The sequence below is a fragment of the Triplophysa dalaica genome, chromosome 24 (genome assembly GCF_015846415.1).
Source record: "Triplophysa dalaica isolate WHDGS20190420 chromosome 24, ASM1584641v1, whole genome shotgun sequence".
In the NCBI taxonomy this organism is placed as follows: Eukaryota; Metazoa; Chordata; class Actinopteri; order Cypriniformes; family Nemacheilidae; genus Triplophysa; species Triplophysa dalaica.
In genome coordinates this window covers 774,733-787,500 of record NC_079565.1, presented here as the reverse complement: position 1 = coordinate 787,500, position 12,768 = coordinate 774,733, and the positions used below count along the sequence as shown (strand labels likewise).

Below are 12,768 nucleotides of genomic sequence, written 5' to 3'. Positions count from 1 at the left end.
AGCCGGAGGTACAACGGAAAGAGAGCAAGAGAGCTTTTAACTTGGAGAGACAGAACTCGGGGAAAGAAAACAGCAGCAGGTTTGGAGAATCTCAACACACTTCTGATGGACCTGAAGAGTTGATTTCTGATATAGTCCCGCTGGGAAAAGTGACTGAACCTTCTCAGGATCAAAAGTCCGTATTGACACACATTAAAAAACTTGAGCTAGCCATGAAGGAGACTCCCTCAAAATCTTCCTTGGTATTGCCTGGGAATTATTTCTGCCCTACCTTCAAGGAGGGGCAGGAGGAGGCAGAGAGGAGGGCGACGGAACCCATCTTCGGGACTCTGGACGTGTCTAGACCCGGCAGCCGTCGAGGTCGCGACCCGGAGAACTTCTACAGTGAACCTGGAGCTCCTTCAATTAACCCTCTACCCAAACCTCAAAGAACCTTCCAGCATCACACGCAGACATTAAGCCTTGCATCCAAGCAAAGTACTGTCAAGGGTAGAAGGAATCTTCCCCCATTACCCTCCATTCCTCCTCCACCCCTCCCGTCCTGTCCTCCACCGGCGGGAGTTTGTCGGAGGCCATCAGGACGAACTCGAGATAGTAACAACAGGTAAGAAGACTGATAATTGATGAGGTAAAACGGAATCTGTGGTCACATGACGGCTGACAGTTTCTGGTTTGTATGTGTAAATCTCTTATCTAAATAGGTGGGTCATTCCGTGTTAACTCAGTCGGTGGTCTTTGGCTAAACATGTTGAATTATAAAGCTTTTTCTGGAGAAATAAATACTTAAATGAAAAAGAAAGTCTGAATATTTAATGCTTTGGACGAATATTTATTGAGTGATCCATTATTTTGAAGTTATGACGTTTTTAACCTACAATTAAAAGCCAATTTACATGTTGTAAAAACTGACTTTATAAAGATGTCAGCATCATGATTTTATTTTTGCACACAGAATGGTAGATCTTCTAATAGAAGCTGTTGGCGTTAATGACCTTTGTTTAATTACATGCCAATGGTGACAGTTGAAATATCAGGAAGAAGCACTTTTTGTTTCCTTTTTCCAAACTTTGCATGCCTGTAACTCAAGAAGCCTTAAAGATATCTTAATATCCTTTTAAAATCTCCTTTTTAATAAATGTGTCTTTTGGTATCTAGATTTATAAGACCCTATATGGTAAAACATCAGAGATATGAAGGTCACAATTTGGATCCAAGCTCAAATTGTGGAATTCTGCCCATTGTCAATGATGGAAAACCAAATGTACTTTATTTAGCAATAAAAAAATAAACATTCAAAATGTGCTAAAACACAGCAGGAAAAAGACATAACAATCAATTATGATTAAATTAGTTTGATTAAAAACTTTTTTTGATTGTCTTCTTTCACTCTTGCCATTTTGTTTCGTATCTATACCTTTTTCCACATTTTTGTCACTTGCTGTTGTCGTTTAGATAATGATGATTTACATTTAGTGGCTCTTGTGAGTCACTTTTAGGTGTCATGTTTGTCACATGAATCTTAATTTTGCACAATATTAATGATATCCTCGTTTTATATCGTTCAAACATTAAGCCCAGAGCCCTACCAGTGACCTCTCAATCTGATTCAGTTTAAACTGCTTATATCTCTAAAACTACATCCAGCAGGTTCTTCAATTTCCTGATCAGATCTTGTTTTTTCTCTTTACTTCGTGTTTTGTTTGTATTTATTGACTCTTCAGGAAATCGTACGAGTTTGAAGATCTTCTGCAGATGGCAGCAGAAGGTTGTCGAGCGGATGTGTACGAGCTCTCGAAGCTAGGCCTCACACGCACTTTATCAGAAGAGAACGTCTACGAGGACATCTTAGGTAACACAACACCATATTTCTATACACCGAATGGTTAGAGAACGAGAAGCAGCTGTCCACCTGAAGAAGGAATTAAAGAGAAGTCTGGAGCTTTAAACTTTAATAAGGATGAAATTGAGTGGAGACATCACAGACGTGTTTGCTCTCTCGCTCACCCTCACCGGTGGCCCGCTGTGTTTGGGTTACCCCACATCAGACTGCTCTTAAATACAGATCATAATTTTGATTTGCTTTCATTTGTGTTATTGGTGGTACAACAGCTTTCAACGTCATGATGTATGTGGTTGAAAACCTTTTCAGAACAGCGAACACAGAAACCGTTTTTCAAGTTGGGTAGATTTACATTTGTGTTTATCTTGTGTAGTTTTGTAGGTAGTTTTTAAGAACCTGAAAAGTCAAATGTTGTCATTTGCGTAATTTGAGTTTCTTCCAAATGGTGGATGAAAAAACGTAGTCTGATCGTCAACAACATACGTTTCTCTTTTCTTTTTAAAGTGCATCTGGTTGTTTCGCTATCTGAAACGTGCATTACTCATGTGCTTGGCTTGACATTTCATCTGAACTAAAATGAAATGCACAGCAATAAAAATATGCACATTCTGTCGGTTCCATTGAAGGCATTTCTGTTGAACTTTTCTCATCTTTGATTCGGAAAAACCCGTATTGAAACGTCCAGACAGACCTTGATTTATGTTGTGTTCAAGGTTATAACACCACCTTCCAACGGTGGGACATTAACCAGAGATCGTACGTTTCTCAATCCTGAACCGGCGGTGTGTTTTATGTGCGTAACGTTCGTTCTCAGCTGCTGGAGAACTGGATGTCCCCACATCATAAGCTCTCCTCCTACCAGATGCATCTGCTGGATGAATCGACGTGACACTAAAAACAACCTTCTTCCCGTCAGACGTTTCTCTGCGTCGCACGGGGGACGCCACACGCATGACTGACGCTCGCGTGGATTCTCTGGCGAACGTTCAAACATCTGGAGGGGAAAACAAAATGAACACATGACGTCGCTTGAAAGCGTTTCGAAGAAAAACGAGACCAAATCCTTCAGTGTTGACGAGGGGAATTAGCCTCGTGCTCCCTCACGCTGTTAGATTGACAGACTGCGGCCTTCATCATTGAAATCTTATCTGTTTGTGTGTAATTTTTTTTCTTTGCGTTGTTTTTAAAGACCCTCCATCAAAAGAGAACCCGTATGAAGACATAGAAGTGAAAAGTCGATGTCTGGGGAGTAAATATCCTGATCCTTCAGCGCCGTCCTCTCCTGTTCCCGACACCCCGTCTAAGGTATTTATGTTCTCCATCGATGTGGTGAATTCGTTTCGCGATTCATAGAAATAATCCACACATTTTAGTCCCCTCATGTTGTTCCAGACTTCACTTTTTTCTCTAAAATTAACTTTGTGTTTAATTCAATAATGTTTGAAAAGCGATCAATGAATTTTTGTGTTTCTGAAGATATTTATATATGAAGAAGAGTTTGGTTCCAAAACGCTATAAATCCATTTTGATTAATTTGAGTAAAAATGTGTTTTCTTTACAAAGAAAGTGGCAAGATGAAAACCACTTTTTTCTGTTTCAAAGTTTCACAAAGCATCTTTAGGTTCTAGTAACATAGAACATTCAAATCCGGATTTTGATTAAAAAAATATATATATAAATACTGATCATTTTCCCCCCAAAATGCAACAAATCTGCAGAAACCACCACAGTTTCATCAGTACCATCAAAATGATTCATTTTTGTTAGTTTGTAGAGCATAAAGTAGATCAGGGAAACTAGGAGCCGACCGCATTCAGAGCGCCGCCATTACTATTTACACTGATTGAAATGGTGTGCTGTGATTGGTTGAGCGGATATGTCGCATTCTGCAGAGAAGTGAGAAAACATGACAGAATAACACTGCAGATATCGCATTTTGCGTAAAATTAAAAAGTGGCTTTGCAATACTGATTTTGGCGGAAGCTCATTTTTAGAATGGCGTTTATCGTGTTTTTTTTTAACCAAACTCCTCATATATATGTATAGTAAATTGTGTGTTCCTCTGAATGACAGCTCTCGTCCAAGCCCGGTTTCTTCAGACAGAACTCTGAGCGACGGAGCTTCAAACTGCTGGAGCTGCGGAAGACCGGCAGAGACGGAGGTGTGGCGTCTCCTCCACGGGTCAGTCCTCCATCAACACCCAGCAGCCCCGATGACACCCCGTGCCTGTCGGGTGACCCCTATAACCGCAGACGCAGAAAGATTCCAAAGGTACAACTTTATTGTAAAATAAAATAAGTCAATTAATAATTGATGTTTGAATATTAAACGCGTATAGTTCTCAGATCATCAGAATTATCGTCACATGACAGCACAGTTTGTGCGAGATAAAACATGTTTGTTATGTAAGGGATAATGTACAGGGAGCCGGTTTTTATCGCAGAAATAATACGATCCGGACTTGTATAGTATCACGCGATAACAGCCGGCTGCTTGTACATTATCCCACTTATTACACGGCTACTTGCAACATGAGACAAAAAATAGACTTATTAAATAGAAATATTTTATTGGCTCTTTTTACCGAATGCAGAGCTTCCAAGGCATTTACTTTTGGTAAAAAACGACGTTCAAACATCACAAACAGGCAATTTGGTTTAATCATTTCTACATATAATGTCATATATGTTATGATAAAATATATTTATATTAAATTTGTCAAAAAAACCTGTCAAAAGGCATCCGGGTTGCCGTGTGTTATTCGTTTTTAGCAGTTGTTACATAGGAAAAACGAACCTGCAAATGTTGTGACTGCCCAATCAGAATCAAGCATTCCAATAATAACACACATGTTAAAAACGGCTGGTTGAGTAACGTCCAGGCCCGTCCAGTGGACGTCATCCTGAATCAATCAGTGATTTATGTGCTGAGTGTTGGGCTTTCGTCCACCGCTAATAAAAATACAAAATATGAGACAGACGGATGACACACCTCACAGTCATCTGAAAAGCGGAGGGAGAAGTCATTTTGGAAGGAGAAGTTCCAGGTTGGAATGGCGGCGTGTGATAGAAGCGGTAGTGATGAAGATTTTATTCTGACAGATGGTGCAGAAGATCAACGGCGTCTTTGAAGCCCGTCGGGGGAAGAAGAGAATGAAACGGGTCTCGCAGTCCACCGAGTCCAGTTCAGGACGAGGTAACAAGCTCAATTCACACCTAGCGTACTCCATTCAAACTACCAATGAATAAACATGACGCCTTTATAGAAGTCAAGATTGTCTTTTCATAATAAACACGACTAAAAATCATAAACCAAGACCACCGAACTCTCCATTTGTTGTTTTTGTAGTGGACAAAGCTTGTTGTTTGTGTTGGTGTGAATTTTTCTCTAAATGTTAAAGTGCACGTGGAGTTGGCTGTAAGTCCCTTACACGTGCAGTGCATTGTGGGATATCCCGTGCCCCAGCCACATGTGTGTCCACTTAACTTTATGGACATGTTTACAGTTTCGGGTCAGTTGCGTTTGACCCATTTTCTAGGGATGATTGAATAACGTGACTTTATAAGATACACGTGTGCATCAAAGCCTAAAATATGAGCCTTCGTCCGCTGCTTCTCGATGATGTCTCATCTCTGGCTCTTCTTTCACACAGTGACGGATGAGAACAGCGAGTCTGAAAGTGACACGGAGGAGAAACTGAAGGGTAAGAACACGATAACACACGATTCTAAAGCCTTCAGGGAATATAACCCGAGGACAATGTTATTGCTCAGGTGTTTTTCTCTTTTAGAGTTAGTCTCAATTTAGTGTCAGATGTTTCTTCTAAAAATGAGAGCGTGATTGTTGAAGAGTCTGGAGGTGTGAATGAATGTAGATTGTAGATGAGAAATGTTTGAGTTCATGTTGAGATCTTCAATAATATTGACTTTTGATTGCAGACGAGACAAATCTGAGCTGAGTTTGACACGGTTGATGTCTCTTCTCAATCTAATGACAGACACATTTCTGACTATTTTCCTCACGAGAAATATCTGAGACACAAATGAGATTCATGCATAAGTTTCCATCTGCTCTCCATTTAATCTCACGTATGTCTGTGAGAAATAACTGAGATCTGGTTGAGTCTCTTCATACTCATTTCTCTTCTCTCTTTCAGCTCACAGTCAGAGGCTGGTGTCGGTTCAGTCTATGCTACGGCAAACCGGTCGATATCGCACTCTGGAGCGAGACCTGATGGAGCTTCAGGAGAGAAAGTTGTTTGAGTATTTTCTAGTCGTGGCTCTTCATAAGACCAAAGCAGGCGTGCCGTATCTCCCCGAAGTCGCGCAGCAGTTCCCTCTCAAGGTAAACTCGCACAACTTCTGTTTTTTGCTCGCATCACAACGTTAACAGTGAAACGATCTCATTTCTTGCCGTCTTCAGCTGGAGCGCAGTTTTAAGTTCATGCGGGAGACAGAAGATCAGCTGAAGGTCATACCGCAGTTCTGTTTCCCCGATGCTAAAGACTGGGCACCTGTGGACAGTTTTCCCAGGTATCAGAGACCCGTCTCGCAGATGTTTCGCGTTTGTAGTGATCGTAGCAGTGAAACAGAGTTGACTCTTTTCTGTTTAGTGAGACCTTCTCGTTTGTCTTAACCGGAGAAGATGGAAGTCGGAGGTTCGGTTACTGTCGGCGTTTACTGGTGAGCTTGTGTTGCAAATATTCATGGAAATCTCACGGTCTGTTATTTTTATGCAAAGCAACAGAGTGCATTTATAACAGGGTTGACAGGATCTTTGAGGTTAAACAGCACCTTTAAACCTGTCTGTCTATCTGTGTCTATGTGTGTGTGTGTGTTTGCGTGTTTGTATACACGTGTGTGTGTGTTGTAACAGCCCAGTGGTAAAGGGAGGCGTCTACCTGAAGTCTACTGTATAGTGAGCAGACTGGGCTGTTTCGATCTCTTCTCGAAGGTATTTCACTTCAACTTAATAAACTTCAAGCGTAGTGTGCAAATGTATTGTGTGTTTGTAGTGTGTGTTTTACTGTGTGCGTGCATAAAAGCCATCACTAGGCCTAACATACCCTACAATAATATCTCAGAAATGTTTGGGAACAGATCCAGTAACAGGGTTGATGTTTTCTGCGGGTTTAGATTCTGGACGAGGTTGAGAAGAGACGAGCCATCTCTCCAGCGCTGGTCCAGCCGTTCATGAGAGGGATCATGGAAGCTCCGTTTCCAGCGCCGGGCAGAACCATCAGCATCAAGAACTTTCTGCCGGGCTCAGGAACAGAGGTAACTTCACCTGTGATGACAAACATCGTTGACTTTCTTCATTCATTGGTCAACGCTATTGTGCACTTTTAAACCAGGGAAATACAGAATTTTTTAATGGGAAAAAAAGTGATTTTAATAATCTTATGTATATCAGGACTCAACCGGTTCAGCTTGTTAAATTGGTCAAAGCAAAGCACCAAACAGGATGACCTTCACGAGTCAGGAGAAGTCATTTTTAAACCTTCACTTTCATGTTTAAAGAAGAAGAACAATCATAGTTTCTCTCGCTCTCATGTTCGGCAGGTGATCGAGTTGTGCCGTCCGTCAGATTCCCGTCTGGAACACGTGGATTTTGAGTGTTTGTTTTCTTCTCTCAGTCTGCGTTTGCTTCTGCGAGTGTTTGCGTCTCTCCTGCTGGAGCGCCGGGTCATCTTCACCGCTGACAAACTCAGGTGACAACTACAAACTTGTCTGGTTTAGAATCAAATACTTAAAAGACGATCTAAAGATGTAAAGATGGGAGTGTGTGCCATGAATCTGTGAGAAAAGAGTTCTTAAAGAACCGCACACGTGTGTCTGAGCGTGAACAGATATGACACGGCAGGAGTTGAACCGTATTTCACGCCGCTGTGTTTTACAGACGACTGGGGAACAAAAGTCAACCCCCATATTTTTTATCTAAAAAAAAGCAGTGGCATCACAGATGATTCAACAAATTTATTATTTCTGTTTTCAGTGGGGATTATATTTACACTGCAAACATTAGATTAGAGAATAAGAAATAAAATAACTATATATATATATATATATATATATACAATACATTGAGGTTGAAACTAGCCGGGAAAAACAAATCTGTGCAAAATTTATGAGATTTTATAGGGCCAGATTATATATTCAATATTAGATATTATACAATAAATGAATTTGTGAATATTGATGAACATTTTTACTTATTTAATTTTTTTAACCTATCATCTAAAAATATGTAAACATCAGCAATAAATGATTATTTTTTGCCGCCATCTTCTGGTGGAAATGAGTAAGTACAGAACTGCGTCATATAAATTTCTCTCTCTCTCTCTCTCTCTCTCTCTCTCTCTCTCTCTGTAGCACTCTCTCTAAATGTTGTCATGCGATTGTGGCTTTGCTCTACCCGTTCACGTGGCAACACACCTACATCCCCGTTCTGCCGCCTTCCATGTTGGACATCGTCTGTACGCCGACCCCCTTCATCGTCGGGCTGTTATCCAACTCTCTTTCCCGTCTGAAAGAGCTTCCTTTAGAAGAGGTAGAGTATTTCCCACAATGCACTGCACATCTCACAAGCTCTCCACATTGTTCGGCCTCATTATACCACTTCATTATTTCTCATCTGGGAAGGAACTGAAAACGATAAAGTTCAGGAAGTGCCGTTACGGATAAAACTCAGAGCAGCAGGATCGAGATCAGAGGCCGGACACATTTCTAATAATTCACCCTGAGCACTTCCTGTCAGGTGGACAGCCCGTGACCTCTGACCTCTGCACAATAGCTGCTTCAGGAGGAAATGACATCACTCTCTCCTCTGTTCTCTTTCAGGTCCTGGTGGTTGACCTCGGCAGCAGTCGTTTCCTGCGGCAGGTATGATACTCCGTTAATAGGGTTGGGCGATTAGCGGCTAGCTGTGGATGTTATTCTGAGGTTAAGACTCGTCAAATAATCCAAATCTTTTTTTTTTATTTAGATGGACGATGAAGACTCAATTCTTCCTCACAAACTTCAGGCCGCTCTGGAACATGTTCTAGAACAGAGGAAGGAACTCGCCTGTGATGTCGCAGATCCTCCAAACGGTGAGTTACTGACCGCAAATCTACATATTTTTCAAATTAATGGACAGTCACGACAGGCACAAATATAACACAACAAATATACACGACATGAAAACAACACAACCATTTTGTTGTCAACAGACGCGTGCTGTCTGAGCACCGTGGTGTCGGAGGCGTTCGTGCGGTTCTTCGTGGAGATTGTGGGTCATTATCCTCTCTTCATGGGTGGATGCGACCGCGATGAAGAATCTTCCGCCTCGTCTTCCTCCTCCCCGACTCCTTCAGCGTTCCAGCGCGAGGCGTTCCGAAAGGCCGTGTCCTCCAAGAGTCTGAGGAGATTTCTGGAGGTGTTCATGGAAACACAGATGTTCACGGGGTTCATGCAGGAGAGAGAGTTCCGGAGGCAGGGCCTGAAAGGTGTGGACGTCTAACAACATTACGTTTATTTAACCCAAAGTCATTTGTGTTTTTTTATTTGAATAATAAGTGTGCTTTAGTATTTTAAAAGGCTTTCTCTCTTATCAGGTTTATTTGAGATACGGGCACAGGACTATCTGGATTCCCTACCAGGCGGTGAACATCGAGGCGTCAACAAGTTCCTCAAAGGTTTAGGTAATGAGAATGACATCATAGTACACTTGCTGTTTGTGCAGTATGTGTGTTTTTTGGATATGTGGGATAGCCTGATGACTGAAGCTGTGTCTAAATTTGCCCCCTTTACTATATCTGGTTTCCGCCATTTTGTTGTGCTCTCCGAATTCACTACTTTTTACCCACAATGCATTCTGATTTTGAAACTTACATCCGATGTACACTCGCTCACTCATATTTCCCATGATACAACATGAATCAAGCGTCTGATTAGAATCATCTGGAGGAGAGTTACCGTTGATGCCAAAAGTGTACGTTTATACACTTGTGTTTGTTCTTGTTGACAGTTATTTCCTATTTTTTGAGAATATACTGATTAAATTAATGTTATATATATAGCAGTGTTTTATTTTACATTTGCTTCGTTCTCTTTATTAAAATCGAATATAAGAAACATGACAAAATGAACTTTACCATTTGCAAAACCCTCCATAAAGCCACACAGATGTAATATAAGCGTTATGATAAATGTCTGTGACAGTGCTGTCAGACACAGGATATATTATGTCACTCATTTTCATTCACTTCTTCCCCATGTAGTGGACTGTTTAGCATTCACTATATAGGGAATAGTGAGCGAATTCAGACACAGCTAATTTAAATTTTTTGGGTGAAATATCCATTTAAAATCATTATGTTCTCAGTTTGGAAATTGATTACTTGACCGGATGCAATTTCATCTTTTTATTAACTCAGTATATGACTCGACAGTCTAAACATTTACATATTTTGAACATAAAATCTGATTAATATAAATTAAATGTATTCATTTTATTTATTGTAGTTATCAAATATTTTAAAGCCTTATATTTTTTATTTGTGGTTTTCACATTCATTTTTGTGTAATTTTATGCAATGTTCCTTTAATCGTTTTAACATTAATTAATTTTAATATTTATACGTTTTATTTCTTTTTGTTTCAGTTTTAGTTTTTTTCCAGTTAATAACTTTTTGTGCGTCATCCAAAATACATTTTTAATTTATTTAGTTTGAGTTTTTCAAATAACATTTTTGCTCATATTTTTATATTTGATTCAAACTATCAGAAATCTTTTAATAGTATATAATAATAATCCTGGTGAGCTCATCTAAGCGTTCTATTTTAAATGGTAAAGTGATGCATACTGTTGATTCAAGTGTAGTATGCCTAATTGTAGTATGAAATACATACCCAGTTATACTCATGTTTTAGTTGAAATTTTAACCTACGATTCTTTGTTTGCCTTCCTCTTCATTTCTTAGGACACAAGATGAAATTCCTGTCCAAAAGGTGAAAGCGTTTGTTAGACTCACAAACACCAAAATAACAGACAAAACGCAGGACGCACGACAGAGACCCGAGAGAATGTGAGGACCAACATCACCGTCAAGTGAAGAAAACAACTGAGAATTTTAAACCTCACGATCGATGCGGTGTCTAGAGATGAACTCTTCTGTGTGTATACTGTACTTATCTCTCTTGTCTTCTACATTTCAGAAGTCATATGAGATAGAGTACAACTTCTTCTGCGGCAGGAGGCTATAAATTAATTTATATTCTTTATTGAAATATTAAGATTTCCTTTGTCAAACTGTGTTTCCTTTGAATTTAAATCAAAGCAAAGGCAATTTGATGTTGTTAGTTATAGACTATTTATCGTGGCATATTACAAGCTTGGGGTTTTCAACCACTTTGAGTTTCCAAGAAACACGGCACTGGGATGTATTGATGGAAGTTTTGTTCCGCATCACAGATGGGGAAGATCTAGAGTCGCTGAGCTGCAGGATCTGTTCTAGAATTCACAGCGTTACAGTGTTCAAAAAGTTAAACCAGTACAAAACTTGAGATGGGAGATGTTCTCTATGGAATGTCATTTCAGGAGCACCACTAGAGTTACATCAAAACAATCTTTTTAAATAAAGACATTTCTGTCAGATCTGATCCGACTCTTCAATGTTTCTCTGCTGTAAATAACAGAACTCTGCATGTGTACAGCTCAGGATGAGATGCTCGTATACGTGGAGAGTGAAAGCGTATTTTATCTACAGTGTGAGTATTCAAGAAGGTGCTTTATTCTGCCATTTTATCAGGAGATTGGGTTTCATTTACTTCAATCTGTACATTTTGAACCAATTTTTTAAACACTGCACCCTGGAAGACATCAGAGAATTATTCAAAATAATTGTTAATTATTTAAAATATCAAATGTTTATCAAATTTGAGAATCAAATCAAAACGTTCACAGTCATCATATCATGTGACTGTCAAATGGACTTAATCGTGACGTGTGTGCGTGCGTGTTTGTGTGAGATGCAGTTCTCATAGTGTCCTGTAGAGGTCACCAAACCTGCGCAAGAAATACAACACGAAACCACGCTTTTTATATATCAGATACACACTCGTCGTCAACACAATGTGCACAATAACGTGTGATGTCATGAAGGGGATATTGGCATTGCATCTTTTCAACAAGATTTGTTTTTTTTTACCTGAAGCAGAGCATATTACTGTGGAAATAGATGAACGTTTGGGGCTATTACTGCTTAATAACTTCTTGTTGTGAGGGTTTGATATGATAGCAATGTAATATGGTGCAAAATTATTAAGAATATAAAATGTTTATAAAATTTGAGAAGGTCTTCGCAAATGATCAGCAAAACGTTCATTATATCACGTGACAATGGACGAATCCGTGATGTGTGCGTGTTTATGTGAGATGCAGTTCTCATAGTGTCCTGTAGGGGTCTCCAAACCTGCGCAAAAAATACAACACGCAACCTGTTGAACGCTTTTTATATATCAGATACACACTGATCGTCAACACAATGTACACAATTATGTGTGATGTCATGAAAGTCATATTGCCATTGCATATTTTAAGATAAGTTTGTTTACCTGAAGCAGAGCATGAGGAAATAAATAAACGGCTATAACTGTTTAATAACTTCTCGTTGTGAGGGTTTGATATGATAGCGATGTTTAATTTGACACGATTCGATGTTATTCTTGAAGCGCATATTGCTGTAAAATTAATCTTAAAAACAGTTCCAAACCTAAGCTCACAGTTACATTGCTGGTAAAACACGAGTAATTCTAATCAATTGTAGTGGTTTTGCAAAGCAACTTTACAGAAAGCACGTCGTATAATATGCAGACGAATAGGCCGCATTACTTAAACACGTAGAAAAAAAGAACTGAAGTTATGAAATATAGATTTTTGCTAATCTT

The 12,768-nt window shown here is 39.6% G+C and overlaps 1 protein-coding gene across 1 annotated transcript in view; it reads left to right on the top strand.

The window, feature by feature from the left end:
- Window positions 1–11,474, top strand: part of si:dkey-82f1.1 (DENN domain-containing protein 2A) — a 25,082-nt gene extending 13,608 nt beyond the window's left edge. Inside the window, exons 3-20 of the mRNA XM_056739874.1 lie at window positions 1–604; window positions 1,722–1,849; window positions 3,030–3,145; window positions 3,914–4,111; window positions 4,942–5,035; window positions 5,493–5,543; window positions 5,997–6,184; window positions 6,263–6,372; window positions 6,453–6,522; window positions 6,716–6,793; window positions 6,976–7,116; window positions 7,402–7,550; window positions 8,212–8,389; window positions 8,680–8,721; window positions 8,825–8,930; window positions 9,051–9,326; window positions 9,435–9,521; window positions 10,803–11,474. The exon at window positions 1–604 is cut by the window's left edge and continues 326 nt beyond it. Of these exons, the coding sequence (XP_056595852.1) occupies window positions 1–604; window positions 1,722–1,849; window positions 3,030–3,145; window positions 3,914–4,111; window positions 4,942–5,035; window positions 5,493–5,543; window positions 5,997–6,184; window positions 6,263–6,372; window positions 6,453–6,522; window positions 6,716–6,793; window positions 6,976–7,116; window positions 7,402–7,550; window positions 8,212–8,389; window positions 8,680–8,721; window positions 8,825–8,930; window positions 9,051–9,326; window positions 9,435–9,521; window positions 10,803–10,834 (2,648 nt within the window). The 3' untranslated portion in view covers window positions 10,835–11,474. The remainder of the gene's footprint in view (window positions 605–1,721; window positions 1,850–3,029; window positions 3,146–3,913; window positions 4,112–4,941; window positions 5,036–5,492; window positions 5,544–5,996; window positions 6,185–6,262; window positions 6,373–6,452; window positions 6,523–6,715; window positions 6,794–6,975; window positions 7,117–7,401; window positions 7,551–8,211; window positions 8,390–8,679; window positions 8,722–8,824; window positions 8,931–9,050; window positions 9,327–9,434; window positions 9,522–10,802) is intronic.
- The last annotated feature ends 1,294 nt before the right edge of the window (window positions 11,475–12,768 follow it).